The sequence below is a fragment of the Panthera tigris genome, chromosome C1 (genome assembly GCF_018350195.1).
Source record: "Panthera tigris isolate Pti1 chromosome C1, P.tigris_Pti1_mat1.1, whole genome shotgun sequence".
NCBI lineage: Eukaryota > Metazoa > Chordata > Mammalia > Carnivora > Felidae > Panthera > Panthera tigris.
In genome coordinates, this window is record NC_056667.1 from 154,936,882 (window position 1) to 154,952,886 (window position 16,005).

The 16,005-nt window shown below is 36.2% G+C and overlaps 1 protein-coding gene across 2 annotated transcripts in view; it reads left to right on the forward strand.

Moving 5' to 3' along the window:
* XIRP2 (xin actin binding repeat containing 2) overlaps positions 1-10,323 on the forward strand; it is a 317,696-nt gene extending 307,373 nt beyond the window's left edge. Inside the window, exons 8-9 of one of the 2 annotated variants that reach the window (XM_007074620.3) lie at positions 1,378-1,511; positions 8,784-10,323. In XM_007074620.3, coding sequence (XP_007074682.2) covers positions 1,378-1,511; positions 8,784-10,290 — 1,641 coding nt within the window. In that variant the 3' untranslated portion in view covers positions 10,291-10,323. The remainder of the gene's footprint in view (positions 1-1,377; positions 1,512-8,783) is intronic. The other variant, XM_042997292.1, reaches the window with a different exon arrangement.
* The last annotated feature ends 5,682 nt before the right edge of the window (positions 10,324-16,005 follow it).

Here is a 16,005-nt window from a genome sequence, read left to right on the forward strand (position 1 = left end):
CGCTTTCATGATTTGTATTGATTGATATCTTTGATGAAAATACACATATGGAATTAGACCTTTTGTATATAGAATTATTGTTATTAAATTGGATGAGTTAGTGTTTTCTAATGGCACTATTTTTATTCTATAACTAATTTAATTTCACCTTTCTTAAACTCCAAATGATAGTTCACTTGGCCTCATTCACACATGAACATGGACAATACATTTTAAAAATTTGACTATATTTAGAAGGAGGGAAATTCAAAACACATGGAGTTAGTACATATTTTTTAACATCAGAAAACACTTTATTTCTTTTTATTTCTCTATGTTTTACAATTAATGAGGCTTTACAATAAAAAGATTTGACATAATTAATGTGCACCATTAACGTAGTCCATTCTTTTAAACAGATTGAAAGGAATAGGAAGTTTAAAAATAAAAACTGCTGAAACCAATAATTATCCCTCTATCATATTTGCAACATATGTGTCTAGTTTATCAGATTAATATGACTTCTTAATGTGCTTGCTTCTGGCATAATCAAGCAAAGCTGTCCAATTAATTTCAAATGCTCAGTTTCTGTTAAGATAGCTAAAAGCATGTAGAAAAGACAAAAAGGAAAAAAAAAAACCCACCCGGTGTTAAATATAGAAATATGTGTCCTACCAAATAAACAAAGGAGATCTCTTACTAGCTCAAATTGAACATTGAGGCTCTAAAATACACACTTATTTGTAAAAGGAACCCTGAGCATATATGCCTTTATATATAACTTATATGAAAGCTTAGTTTGTCTCATGGGATTGTAGGGAGGATCAAAACAGTACTGAGGTGAAAGTTCTATGTCAGTTTTGAACCACTGTCTAAGCACTACTGTGATTCACAGGAGCTGGCATCCACCTGAGCACTGCAGCAGGGGGCCACAGGGATGATATAGCCAGGGAAGAGGTAGGGAGCATGTAAAAGACAAACGTGAGAATCCCAAAAGCCCTACAATCTAAAGCCATTTAGATTGAGGAGAAATGGCCCTGAACGTCTCAACATATTCAGGAGTCTTGCTGTATTAAAGTTAGGAAAAGGTGTCACAGAGCCAACACGAAGTCATCAAGGAAATTATTTAAACAAATACAATATCCTCAGCTTTAAGAGCTATGTAGGCACTCTGGAGAACTCTCTCCAGGATGTTTTAAAATGTGAAAATGTTGGGCATTGATGTTCCAGAACCTCAAACCTGATGGTAGGATAGTTTCCACAGAAGCGCTGTTAGGACAGGAGTCTTAAGAGCTTTTACTTTAACTGCATGGCTAGTCAATATACTGTTATTTGTTTTGGTTTTGCAGTGTGATTGAAGACAGCATCATATAACCTTTGGTAAATTTTTATTTTTAGAAGCTGCTACTCCAAGACAAGGCAATATGTACACTTTGTCAAAGGACTGTTTATCCAATGGAGTGCCTAGTAGCGGACAAGCAGAGTTTTCATAAATCCTGCTTCCGATGCCACCACTGCAACAGTAAACTGAGGTAAAATGTCTTGAGGTCTGTGGCACAAATGCTGGAGGAGCCTACAATATACTTATAGCATCATGTCTTTAGAAGATACAACGTTTTCTAGATCTCGCTGTCATCAGTTAACACAACTACAAAAGGGGGTGTTGTTGGGTTCTTTTTTCTCAGGATGGCGGTGACCTTTTCCCTTTTGAAATATTGCTTTCTTAATCAAATCCAGAAAGGTTCCTTTTGTCTAAACCTGGAGATCACACAGATGAGAAAAATCAAGAAATTCTGTACAAATAGGCATTTTTGAGTTACCACTTGAGTCGGAAGTCTGGATTCTACTTTCAATCTTATTATATTTTATTTGAAAATATATTTATTAAAAATGTTTTTAAGTTTATTTTTTTTTTTGAAAGAGAGAGAACACAAGCAGGGGAAGGGCAGAGAGAGAGACAGAGAGAGAGAGAATACCAAGCAGGCTCTGCATTGTCAGCACAGAGCCCAATGCAGGGCTTGAACCCACAAACCTGTGAGATTGTGACCTGAGTCAAAACCAAGAGTTGGTCGCTTAACCAACTGAGCCACCCAGGTGCCTCATTAAAAAAAACCAAAATTAATGTTTATTTATTTTTGAGAGAGAGAGAGAGAGAGAGAGAAAGCGGAGGATGAGCAAAGAGAAATAGAGATAGAGGACCCAAAGAGAGTTTCTACACTGACAGCAAAGAGCACAACAACGCAGGGCTTGAACCCACAAATTGTGAGATCATGACCTGAGCCAAAGTCAGATGCTTAACTGACTGAACTACCCAGGTGCCCCTTATTTATCTATTTTTGAGACAGATAAAGTGAGGCAGAGAGGGAGAGAGAATCCCAAGAAGGCTCTGTGCAGCACAGAGCCCAACGTGGGGGCTCAATCTCACAAACTATGAGATCATGACATGAGCCAAATTAAGAGTTGGACACATAACCAACTGAAGCACCCAGGAACCCCCAACCTTATTTTAAGTAAGCTCTGTGCCCCACATGGGACTTGAACTCAAGACCCTGAGATCAAGAATTGCATCTTCTACAGACTGAACCATCCAGGCACCCCTTAAGTCTAGATTCAAGATCATGAGTCAGAAAACTTGTTCTGTAAAGGGCCAGATAGTAAATATTTTCAATTTTATAGGCCATACTATTTCTGTCACTACTCAACTTTTCAGTTGAGTGGAAAAGCATCCACAGTTAACTAAATGAACAAGTGTGGCTGTAAACTAATGGGCCCAGTTGTATTCCAGTAAAACTTCATATACAAAATTGGGTGATGGGCTAGAGTATACCTATGTCTGGGTATTGTGTCTAAATAAAAGAAGAAAAAATAAGAATGTAGAGTATTGTCAGTGTCAGGTAAGATATACTAGGTCTTTTTTGTCTTTCGTTTTTTGTTTTGTTTGTTCCTGTCCGTTGCAACAGAGAACTGTATCAATACAGTAACAAATGCATTTTAACGAATGTGGCATTTGGTGTGGCTATAGTCTGAGATGCTGAAATTGTAATTATTTTGCCAAATCCAGTGTGTATCAGGCTATATCTTTCCTGACTTAAACTGACAATGTCAAACACCCTTTACTGCAATGTTCTTTTTCTTTGGTTTCCATGACGCCAGAGTATAATAGTTTCGTCCTACCTTCTGGGTGTTCCTTCTCAGACTCCTATGTGGGTGACTCTTTTCTGTCCATTACTGAAATGTTAGAGTTCCTTAGGATTCTGTTATGGCCATTTATTCTTCTGTTTATATTCTTTATATATATAGTTTACTGCATCCACTTCCATGACTTTAATCATCATCCATGTAGAATAACTCTGAAATCTGTACAGTAGCCCAGTTCTCTCCTCTATCAGATGCTTATATCTCAATGACTAGCATTCATCTCTAATTAGATTTCTCACTTGTACACCAAATTCAATATGCCCCATTATTTTTTCTGTCTTCTGAAATTCCTTCCTTGACTTCTGGTCTGTATGATAGTCTCTCAATAAATGACATTAACACTAACTCAATGACTGAAACATGAAGTTACCTTTCAGTCCTTCCTCTTCTTCATTCCCTATGCCCAAGCAATGACCGAGTCCTATAACTGGTATCCCATAAATGCCTCTTGAGCTGTACATTTTCCTCCATCCCCACAGCCCAGGCATCTTCCACGTGTCGTCTCTCACCTGTACTAATGCAACAGTCTTTCTAGCAAATTAGCCTCCCTGCCCCCATTATCTCTTACCTCCATTACCACCAACAACTTGCCCCAGTACATGCTCCATGATGTAGTGAAAATGATCTTTCTAAAATGCAAATCTGTTTAAAACATATGATGGTTACCTCTGTCAAAGTAAAATTAGCATCTTACTATGAATTAACAGGCAATTCAGAATCTTACCCTACTCCTTTCCCAACACCCCTTCCTCCCATTGCATGTTACTTTTCATGAAATCTGAATTTCAGTTCCTCAAAATCATTATCTTTCTCTCTCATATCTAGTTGGTCCCAAATGTTATTTCCACTTCTTGTAGGAGTTTTCCCATGCCCCCTCTCCAGCTCTTCACCAGGCTAATATCCACTCATTCTTCAGACCTCAACTGAGACTTTATGTCTTTGAAAAAGCCTGCTTTGATCCCCACATATGGATTCAAGTGTCCCTCCTATGTGCTCCCGGAGCATCCCAGTGCTTGCCTCATTCTTAACACAATCTAATGTAACTGCTTTCCAGCTGTAGGAAATGTGTTAATGTTTGACTCTCACACCTAGTAAAGCCCTGACATTTAATAAGGACTGAAAAATATTTGATGACTGATGTTTTTAAAATTTTTTTAGTGTTTATTTATTTATTTTTATTTTTTTTTTTTTTTGAGAGACAGAGAGAGACAGAGCGTGAGTGTGGGGTGGGGCAGAGAGAGAGAGAGGGAGACACAGAATCTGAAGCAGGCTCCAGGCTCTGAGCTGTCAGCATAGAGCCTGACACAAGACTCAAACTTACAAACCATGAGATTATGACATGAGCCAAAGTCGGATGCTTAACAGACTGAGCCACCCAGGTGCCCCCAGTGACTAATATTTTTTAAAAGTCATTATACCGAAAGCCACAAATATAGAAAAAAAACAAATCAAATGTATGATTTAATAAATTATTATAAAGTGAACGCTTTCTAACTAGTACCAAGGTCAATAAATAAACATTGCCAATGGTTCCAGAAGCTCCTTCCATGTGCCTCACCCAAACACAACCAGTTCTCTCTCTCTGAGTAAATAGTATTCTTTTTAATAGTTTCTTCCTTGCATTTTTATAGTTTTTTTAATCCAAATATGCTTTCTTGGATATTATACTTCAGTTGTATTCATTTTTTAAAACTTTGATATGTCTTTTACATCTTTTAAATCTATAGGGTTTTCTATCCATTTCTTTCATTTCTTACAATTTATTTGCGAAGAACCTGGAATATTTGACCTGTAGAATTATCCAGTCTGGATTTGCTGATTGCTCACTTATCATGTAGTTCACATACTCCTTTCTCCCCTGTGTTTCTGAAAAACTGTCAGCTGAATCTAGATTCTGATTTAAACTAAGATTTGATACCTTTTTCAAGAACATAGGGAGTGTTGGCAAGAATATAGTAAGCACATAGTGTCTGCTCGTGTCTGGTTCTGCAATCATGGCAAAAATGAAATCTTAATACCTATATGCATTAATTGATATTTACAAAATGTTCATATTCTCATTTTGTTCTTTCTTTTTCATTATTAGTTTGACTACTTTTACAGGTGATTCTTCCCCTCATCTACTATGTGGTCACTTGGTGGTACAGTTGGTGAAGGAAAGGCAGAATAAATACATAACTTTTTCCCTTTGTTTACCTGTTTTGCCAATGTATCAGTTACTTATTTAACAATGTAATGAAATGGTTCCTTATCTCCTAAGAGGTAACGAATTTTAAAATATTCATGATATATTTATAAACTCATAGACTTACGTATGTTTGATTGGTTTTAATCAGATGCAGTTATTATCATTTCTGAAGCTCAAATCATTCTATCCCTGACCTCTTCAGGTTCTCTCTTCAGTCCTTTTGGCAAGACCTAAGTACTCTCTGATAGTTTTCTCATTATCTGGTAGGACTAGATGTTCCATACCCCTTTGATACACTTACTTCCTCCAGACCCAGGATCAGTCATTTCCTTTTTACTTTTTTTTTATTTGTGAGAAATGGCATTTTAAGATTATAATCTCAATGCTCTTTCTACTGGGTTGGTTACTATTTTGAAGCTTTCTTAGTGTTAAGAGCTAGTAGATGTTTATATATAAAGAAAAATAAATCATGAATTTGTAGGAATATCTCAAATTGAATTCAAAACTGCATTGCTTTTGCCTTAGCCTCTTTTCTATTCCACATCTGCCTCCTCGCTTTCACTTCAAGACTTCCGGTTCTCAAAGACAAAGGAGAGGAAAGAATTAGAATATCCCATATTCGGGGCACGTGGGTGGTTCAGTCGGTTAAGCAGCCAACTCTTGATTTCGGCTCAGGTCATGATCTCATGGTTTGAGAGTTCGAGCCGGCATCAGGCTCACTGCTGTCAGCACAGAGCCCGCTTGGGGTCCTCTGTCCCCTCTCTCTCAGCCCCTGCCCCGCTCATGGTCTCTCAAAAATAAATAAAACATTAAAAAAAAAGAGTATCCCATATTCATTTGAACAACAGTTTTGGAATAGCAAAACTATCAGCACCCCTAATTTGATTATGAAAACTTAAATGGCATTTGCTCCCCATTCATCTGCATTCCATTCTTTTTTAATTGTGTTATGTCTTCAGTGTCATATTAAGCAGCCATTACATATCGCACCACCTCCCTCATTGCCATCATTTCATCTTTAGTTTATAGGTTTTATATTTATATGTATATAATGCTTGCAACAGATGTTTATGTTGATACTTCTGTAGCTATTTTAGTTATGCAAGCTTATTTTCTAGTAGATCCCTCAGAAAGGCTGTTCTGTGATCTTGATAATGGAAAGTCAGTCTTGCTGAAAGAAAAATCATTGACTTACACTTTCTTTCACTGAATATTTTAAATGCATTATTCCATTTTCTTTTGGCGTCAAGTGTTGGAAATGACTGATAATAATCTAATTTTTTCTCTTATAAATCATATGCTTTTCTTTTCTTTTTAGATAAACACAAAGGATTTTTTTTTTCTTTTTATTTAAAGTCCAGTGATTTCACTAGGATATTTCTTGATGTTGGTCATTCTGGGTCAAATAGTCTCAGTTACCTAGTGTGCCTCTTTCAATACATAATTTCATACCTTTTTATCTGAGGAAAGTTTCCTTAAACTATAGCTTTTTAGCATTTAACCTATCACATTACTTTATTTTCTTCTTCAGGAACTTCTGTTATTCCTACATGGATATTTTGTGCCTGTCTTTATTAATTGTTCTTCTCTCAAATCATCTTTTTTAAATTTCTGGTTGTAAGTTTTCATCCTCTTATTCTCCTATTTCTCGTCTTAAAATATTTTCTATTGTGTTTATATGCTCTTAATTTCTTTTAGTTTAGTTTCTATTACTGATTTTTTCTTTTATTTGTGATTTTCCCCTGATTTCTCACACCTCATTTATGACATTTTTCTAATTACAATTCATTCTAAACTTTCAAGCCTTTTTATCATGTTTTAATGTCTTTTCGCTCATTTTTAAAATTTTGATGTTGAGAACATGTTTTTCTAGCATGTTTTCATTGTCTGTAGTGATATGAAAAATTCTCTTTACTCTTTCATTTCTTATAATAAATCTGTATGATATTTGGCCTTAATACTTTTCTGTGGCTCATTTTCACATGGCATTAGTTTTCCCAAATCTTAGAAGGAGGCAATGTTTAGGATGGTTTTCCCAATTTCACAGTACTACCAATTCCAGTTTTCATACACTGTCCAAAAAACCACAATGACTTGAATTCTGGGATTTCCTGCCTTGATTCATCTCCCCCATGTTAGTCAGGACCTTCTCTTTCATTTCTATCATCATTATCCAATTACGTTTTGATTCAATTCCCATATTTTTGTTTTCAGTATAAAGTGTTATCCTAAAAGGGGATCTCAGTTGGTCAATTTTGAGAGTTTTAACTTCTCTGGCAGACTTCCCTGCTACAGGGCCCTTGCACTCACTGGCCAATGAAGAAGGTAAAACCCCACCCAGTTTCAGCTGCTATTCTCTGATTGGCATGTGATACTTTCCAGAAAATACTGGCTGACTATTTTGTGGTTTTATATTTTCTGTTTTTTTTAGACACCTTCCTTGCTTCTTCTGCTGTCAGTCATACAGATGCGACTCTCAGGCTAGTCTTAGAGTTTTTGGTTTGTTTTTACCTCCTTATATTTTGGGTTTGGTGAGGATACCTTGTCACTTACTTTTGTTGCTGTTTTTTTTTTAATGTTTATCTATTTGTTTATTTTGAGAAAGAGAGAGCATGAGTGGGGAGGAGCAGGGAGAGAGGGAGAGGGAGAGGATCCCAAGCAGACTCCATGTTTGGCGTGGAGCCCAATGCAGGGCTTGATCTCACAACCATGAGATCACAACCTGAGCTAACATCAACAGTCAGACACTTAACTGACTGAGCCACCAGAGCACCTATCACTTAGTTTTGTTATAAACTTTATCCATGGGCTTTAAGTTTTGGTATCTAATTCGTGTATCTGTATTTATGTGGAGACTCAGTGATAACTAAAAAAAAATGATGCCTCTGACTAAATTTGATTTTAATTTTAACAGGCACTCTATTTGTTGATCTCCCCAAAGAGGCCAAATAAACAATTGCATAGGCAACCTTTCCAATACATTCAAAATCTAGTTAACAAGGAAATTTAAATGGTTGATTTGTGTGTGTGTGTGTGTACTCTTCAGGATTCATTGAAAAATGCAGCCCCCGCAAAAACCACTGAATTAACAAAGGTTTAGTCTTATCATTTTACACCATCTATATCCATATATGTATTATACTATAATAGCTATTATACCAATACTTGACATACAACATTAAATTCTAAATACTAAACATGAAATTCTAAATAAGACATGTATCATGTTGAATGTTAGCAGTAACCATTATCTAACAAGAACGTTCAATTAATAAGTACATTCCTATTGCCAGTAAATTAATTGTACTGAATCTCTGACTCATTCTTGAAATAATTAATTTCCTAATTCCCTATGAATTTACAGTATATATATGGAATGTTAAACATTTTTTTCTTTTTTTTTTTTTCTTTTCGGCAGTTTGGGAAATTATGCATCACTTCATGGACAAATATATTGTAAACCTCACTTTAACCAGCTTTTCAAATCTAAAGGAAATTATGATGAAGGTTTTGGACACAAACAGCATAAAGATCGATGGAATTACAAAAATCAAAGCAGCTCAGTGGATTTTATTCCTAATGAAGCCACAAATATGTGTAAAAGTAGCGTGGAAAACACTGCCTTACTTGGAGATCTTAATAAACAGTTAGATGATAGTAACAGTAGAGGACAAAGAGATGATTTGAAAAAATTCAGGGAGAGGGGAAAATTAAAAATCATTTGGCCCCCTTCCAGGGAGATGCCTAAGAAGACCTTCCCCCTTGAGGAAGAGTTCAAAATGAGTAAACCTAAATGGCCACCAGAAATGACAGTCCCTACATCCTCTGAATTTAAAAATGAATCACGAATAGAACCCGTTAAAGCTCTGGAAAATAAAGGGCAGGAGCAAGATAATGTTTCTTTCCTGCAGCCATATGTGCAGTCCATCCATATGTGTCAAAAAGAGGATGTTACAGGAATCAAAGACATGGACATGTACGAAGCAAGAAAAGATGAGAAGAAGGAAGGAAATAAGAATGTGCAAGATAAGCTGAATGAGGCTGAAGATACAAAGAATAAAAGGAAAAGTGAAATGGATCTTAATGACAACAATAATGTGGTTGTGCAGAGTGCTCGGAAGGGGAAAAATGAAGAAACTAATGAACCTGATGGTGCAGAAGTTTTACAGGTTGCTAACACTGATGATGAGGTGGTGCCAGAAAATTGTAAAGAGAATTTGAATAAGAATAATAATAACAATTATGTAGCAGTCTCGTGTCTGAGTAATTGCAGGCAGAAGACATCTATTTTAGAATTTCCTAATCTATTACCATTGTCAAGGGAAGCAAACTATACCGCAGGTGAATTTCAAATTGAAAATTTAGAAAATGCATCTAGAATCTCAGAGTTACTTGGTATATTTGAATCTGAGAAGGCGTACTCGAGGAATATTCTAGCCATGGCTCTCGGGAAACAGGCTGACAGAGCTACTGCTGGCAGTCCCGTGCAGTCTGCCCCCAAACTGGGTCTCAGTGGCAGGTTAATAGTAAAGGAGGAAAGATCCTTAGCCTCTTCTGATACAAATATCTTACACACCAAAGGAAACCACGCAAATAACAAAAATCTACACTTCCTTTTTTCTAACCCTGTGAAGATCGCCGCTTTTTCCAAAAAGAATGAGAACACTTTCGAACGTGACCTAATGGAATCTGTAGATCAAATTAAAAATATGCCATGCTTGTATTTGAGAGAATTTGGGAAGGGCATCAAACGTGGGCATGGTGAAGCAGTAGTAACAGCCCACGTTAATGGGAATACAGGTTGTGATGCTGCAAGCAGTGCATGTGCAGCTAAGCCTTCATTTCCCAGAGTGGAGGTCCAGTCTGAACAACTCACCGTGGAAGAGCAAATTAAAAGGAATAGGTGCTACAGTGACACTGAGTAAAACATCTCTGCCCACTTGCAGTTCACACTCAAGTCTGAGACACACTGATGTCTGAAATAGACTTCGATAACCTTCTGTTGAACTTGTAAATTTGATGTTCAGAAATTTCATGTCTATCACAATGGAATTTTCCTTGCATTAAGCTATACAGTGTTTGCCATAATCGGTTTGAATCTACTTTTATTCTGAATGTAATGAAAAGATGAAACAATATGGCTCTGTGTTCCTGTCAAATGGCACTTAAGTATATCTCTGTTTTCAACATGCCAGATAACATCACTGGCGAGATTCTGTGCTGCTGGTATTTATTATAATTCTTATACCTTCTCTATAATTTCTGCTGAAATAAAATTAAATCACCTGAGATGCGAACCAAAATACTTGCGTAACTTTTTTCCAAATATATTGAGATTTTAAGTATATATGTTTTGCATAATTTGGAAACTGTCTTTTCAGGGGCAGGAGGTATTTAACACACACACACACACACACACACACACACACACACACACACAAAATCCTGGAAAAAATAAAATACTAAATCAAAGCCACAGTATTATCAGAAAATATAAAATTTCATTCTCTTGTTTGCTCTGTATTTTTAAAGATATGATGATTATGTTTTTTTAAAATAATTGCCTCTTTTAAACTATCATGGAATGTCTATAAACATTTAATGAAAAATATCAATTTTTCTTCAAAATAATGTGGAGTCCATTCTTAGAAATCAACTGAATGACAAAGATTTTAGAAGTTACTTAAATAAATTATGCACATTGCATTTTTATTGCTTACCATATGTAATCAATAAATATACAAATCATATTACTACTACATTTTGTCAGGGTTTTTTTTATCCTATTGGATGGATATTAAGTTTTTCCATTGTAAAAACAAACTTTGGAAAATTTGTCTTCTGAATTTTCTGCTGATTTTGCCTTTTTCCAAATACATTTAGTGATGCTTAGAGGAAAAAATAACATGAATGTAAATGACTGGCTTCACATTAATTTGGAGTGTTCATATGCAAAAATAGGTCTTATCCCCTATTCTCCATAAACACAAACCACTGACTTTCTATTAAGTATGAAAACAACGTAATTTTGAAAACTACTTTTTCTTAGAAAGTATAACAAATATTGCTAGTATGTTGTCAACAGATATCAAAGACTTACTTTTTTTTTAGGGCTGCCATAACAAAATACACACATTGAGTGGCTTAAGCAAAATAAAGTTGTCTTCTCATAATTCAGGAAGTCCAAGATCAAGTTGGCAAGTCAGTTTCTTCTGAAGCCTATCTACTTGACTTTCAGATGGCCATCTTCTCTCTCTCACATGGTCTTCCCTTTGTATGGGTCTGAGTCCAAAGTTCTTCCTCTTATAAGGACACTAGTCATTTAGATTAGGGTTCACCTTAGTGACCTCATTTTATTTTAGTTACTTCTTTAAAGACTATCTCCAAGTATAGTCCTATTCTGAGATTCTAGGGGTTAGTACTTAAACATATTAATTCTAGGAGGGCACAATTCAGCCCATAACAGCAAGAAACCACATTATACTTTTAGGATTCTTTTTTTAAACATATGCCTATTAATATTATGAAACAACTTCTCAATTATTTTTCACTTGGGATTATATTACAGAACTATGTCATATCTATATTTATGCTATAAAAATAATATTTCCAGGAAGATAATTCTTTTCCAAAGGAGTAAAGATAGGCCCATGATAGACCAAATGCTTTACCAGAGGAGGCTATGTAATGGCAGAGCTTGGCATGTAAGGGGCTTTGCAATATTTATTTGAGCCTGGGCCTTCCAATGAATCTTGTAAAAATGTTTTATCCCCCAGAAAATTGTGCTGAATTGTCTTTTGCAGCTTCCACACAATCAATCCTTGTGACAGATATGGGGCTTTGGGCAGCACATTTCTTGGATTAGAACAATGGTTTTCCCACAGTGCAGTAAAACTACAGAATGCACCTATTCCCAAATGTGCAACCAACATGTACATCTGGCAATTTTCTATGAACATCTCTAGAGTAATTTCTAAAGGCACATTAATTTTTTAAGGACCTGAAAGACAGAAAAAAGAATACGTTCTCTGCTCTCTTCTGATAGTTACTGACTACTGGTGACTATCCAATTGAGGAGTAGAAAATTTTCCCATTGCCAAGAAAATGAACTTAGAGAAAGATTATCACAGATGTTGAAGTGAAAGAGAAGTGAAATGCTTTTTTTTTCTATCTGGAAATGCTATTGAGAACCAAGGGTGATTTCCAAATCTAATGTAAAAGTTCAGAAATCTGCAGGTATTAACAGTAATGTGAAATCTTATTTTATAAAAATCGAATTTACATGGAGATCAGAAATAGGCCATGGACATAATACTCAGATTCAAAATAAGAGCTTTGAGAGCATATGAGAGGTGCTGATCAGTACAGAGCCTCAATCCCCCGGAAATTAATAGAAAACAAAAAATATTTTTAGATAATCTAAAAGTAATTTAATCTCAGCTTTGATAGAGTCCTTTGGAAAGGCTAATTTAATCTATTTAACAAGGTCCATTTACTGTGGATGTTTTCCCCTAAAATACTGTGAGAAATTTTTAAGCTTTAGGTATTTATATGCAAATTAGGTGGTAGAGGAACATTAATAGTAGTAGAATATCTACAGTATGGTCATCATCTTTTGCTATATTACCTTTTTGTAGAAAGTAAATTAATGGATAGAAAGCCTGACAAACACTGTGGTATCATCCAGTCAACAACTCAACAAATATGGAGCCCTTGGTATTAGTTGGCAGAGTGATTTTTAAAAAAAAAAAAGGATAGGGGCGCCTGGGTGGCTCAGTCGGTTAAGCGTCCGACTTCAGCTCAGGTCATGATCTCGCGGTCTGTGAGTTCGAGCCCCGCGTCAGGCTCTGGGCTGATGGCTCAGAGCCTGGAGCCTGCTTCAGATTCTGTGTCTCCCTCTCTCTCTGCCTCTCCCCCGTTCGTGCTCTGTCTCTCTCTGTCTCAAAAATAAATAAACGTTAAAAAAAATTTTTTTTAAAAAAAGGATAAATCATGGCATCTCCCATATCATCTGTCAGACTATAAAAGGGGCATTCAAAAAAAATTAATCACAGTTGATACTTATGGATGCAGAAGGGTATCAATACAGGAAATATATAGCCACAAAGAGTTCTCTTAAATTGGAAGACTTCAAAATAATAGTAAATAAATAGGTGAAAATTTTCCGGTTTAAAAGCTAAATTGTATTCATTTTGCCATAGTCACAATTTACTTAGATGTAATTATGTGTTTGTAAACTCTGTGATGCACAGTCAAGATCCTCCTTCAGGAACAAAAGAGTTACTTCCTCAGATACCAGAAGCGCTGCCCACAGAAAACCCTCAACTTTCAGCCCCCTACCAGGATTGCTTTAGCTAAAGATACCACTAACCCCCACATGGACTGTGCTCAATAAGTGATCAGTGAAAGAAAACTCAGCAGAACTCAGAAGGGTCACACCAGTGTCAAATATCCCTGTAGGGTTGGCTAAGGCCTCCACGGAGACACGATCACCATCAACTTCTCTTATATCCAACCCTGCTTTGTTTGTATCCCTTCCTTTCCTTTGATACCAAGAGCACACCCTGAAAAACCTCCTTCACATTAATCTCTGTCTCAGAATCTGCATCTTTGAGAACGCAACCTGGACAAGCTGGACTCTTGGGAGTGGCCTAAGAAAGCAGATACTGGTATATTTTAGAACTGAACTATTTGCTACCTGGCTGACAATGGGCATAAGATGGCTGTGCAGTTGTTAAAATTCTCAGCTGTCATAAACTAGGATGCCTACATTGAAGCAAATGCATAGCTGGTGCCGTGTGTCAAATATTTGAGACTTGTAGAAGAAATAGCAATTACAATGAAAATTGAATTGAGGGGCGCCTGGGTGGCTCAGTTGGTTGAGCGTCCTACTTCAGCTCAGGTCATGATCTCGCGTTCTGTGAGTTTGAGCCCCGCGTCAAGCTCTGGGCTGATGGCTCAGAGCCTGGAGCCTGCTTCCGATTCTGTGTCTCCCTCTCTCTCTGCCCCTCCCCCGTTCATGCTCTGTCTCTCTCTGTCTCAAAAATAAATAAACGTTAAAAAAAATTTTTTTAAAAGAAAATTGAATTGAGTACCCATTGCTAACCCCTATCACTCTGGGGGGAAAATTAACAAAAATCTGGAAGTGTTAATCAGCAATTAAAGCCTAAATATAATTTGTAAAAGTTGTTGAGCTCCATAGAAGGATAAAATCCCTTGTGTGAGATCAAGCCCCACATGGGGCGCTGATCTGACAGTGTGGAGCCTGCTTGGGATTCTCTCTCTCCCTCTCTCTCTGCTCCTTTCCAGCTCATGCTTTCTGACTCTCTCAAAATAAGTAAATAAACATTTTTTAAAAAATCCAGCCCCTTCTAATGTGTTGGTCCTCCAAGCCTGGTGGATCCACTCCACAGGCAATGTAGAAATGTTGGCTGTGGGCACCCTACTTCATGATGCAGGTGGACCCCAACCCTGACCTCATGGAGTCTAAAGTACAGAAAGCCTGTGGAAGGCCCAAGAGCCATTTATGCACTTTAGCCAAGGAGTTACAGGAAAAGTTTACATTTGCCAGATACAGAGGGAACAGGGAGGTATGTACTGGTTTTGCTCTGAGCTCTTTGCATGCAACGTGATTTGTGAGGTTGCCAGCATGTCCTTACGAAGCACAGGTTCTTTTCAGGAACAAAGGGAAGGTGTCCAGCTGTGCTTGGATCCATCCATCTCATTATCATTTTAACTTAACATTGTTTTTGATAAACGATGATTTAAAACGTTCAAAGATGCAGTAATTGGTAATGACCACTACTGTGTCCACCCTCTAATTTACTGCATGTTTTATAAGATGGTGGCAGATGTTTATTTATTAATTATCATGATGTTCCTTTCATCCCCATTAAACCATTCCCTCTAGGAGAAAGACTGATTAAAAGATATTTCTGTTGAACACATCTTTCCATCATCTTTATTTGCCCATATAGAAATTTTATCAAATTGATTAAAAGTGAATTTCAAATTAATTTACTATTTCCTGAACTCTATCCAACCTAAAATATTTATTGTTCAATAAAAATTTCAATGATTTAGTAACAGAGATGATATATAAGACACAATGCCATCAATATCTGAGAACAAATAATGAAAAAATGTATTAAATGCTATGCCCTAGTTCATTAATTGATTTCTTTTAAGTCTTAATTTCTACATTTCATACTCTAAGTTTCTATGTTTGTATGTGTGAATGTTAGTGTGTATGTGTTTAATAGTTAATGTTCAAATTATGAAAACACCAATATCAGCAATTTCCAATGCTGTTCAGTCTGTTTTTAGAAAGCCAACATGTTCAATTTTAATGCCATCAAAATCATCAACTCTGAATACATATTTGTCATAAGTTAATAACAACATTAGTTGGATAAATATTTATTATCAAATGGATAGCATTTATGTTATAAGTTGTAATGTTCAGATTATGCATTTTATTCCTCTGAATTTTGTTAATACCTGCATTGATCTGTGGTTGTTGATATAGTGCTTATGAACAAATGCACATCCATTTACATAATTTCCTATAACCATTTACAGTTTCTCAAAATGTTTGCTAATCTCTTTTATTTCTTCATCTATACTATTCCTAGTAATTT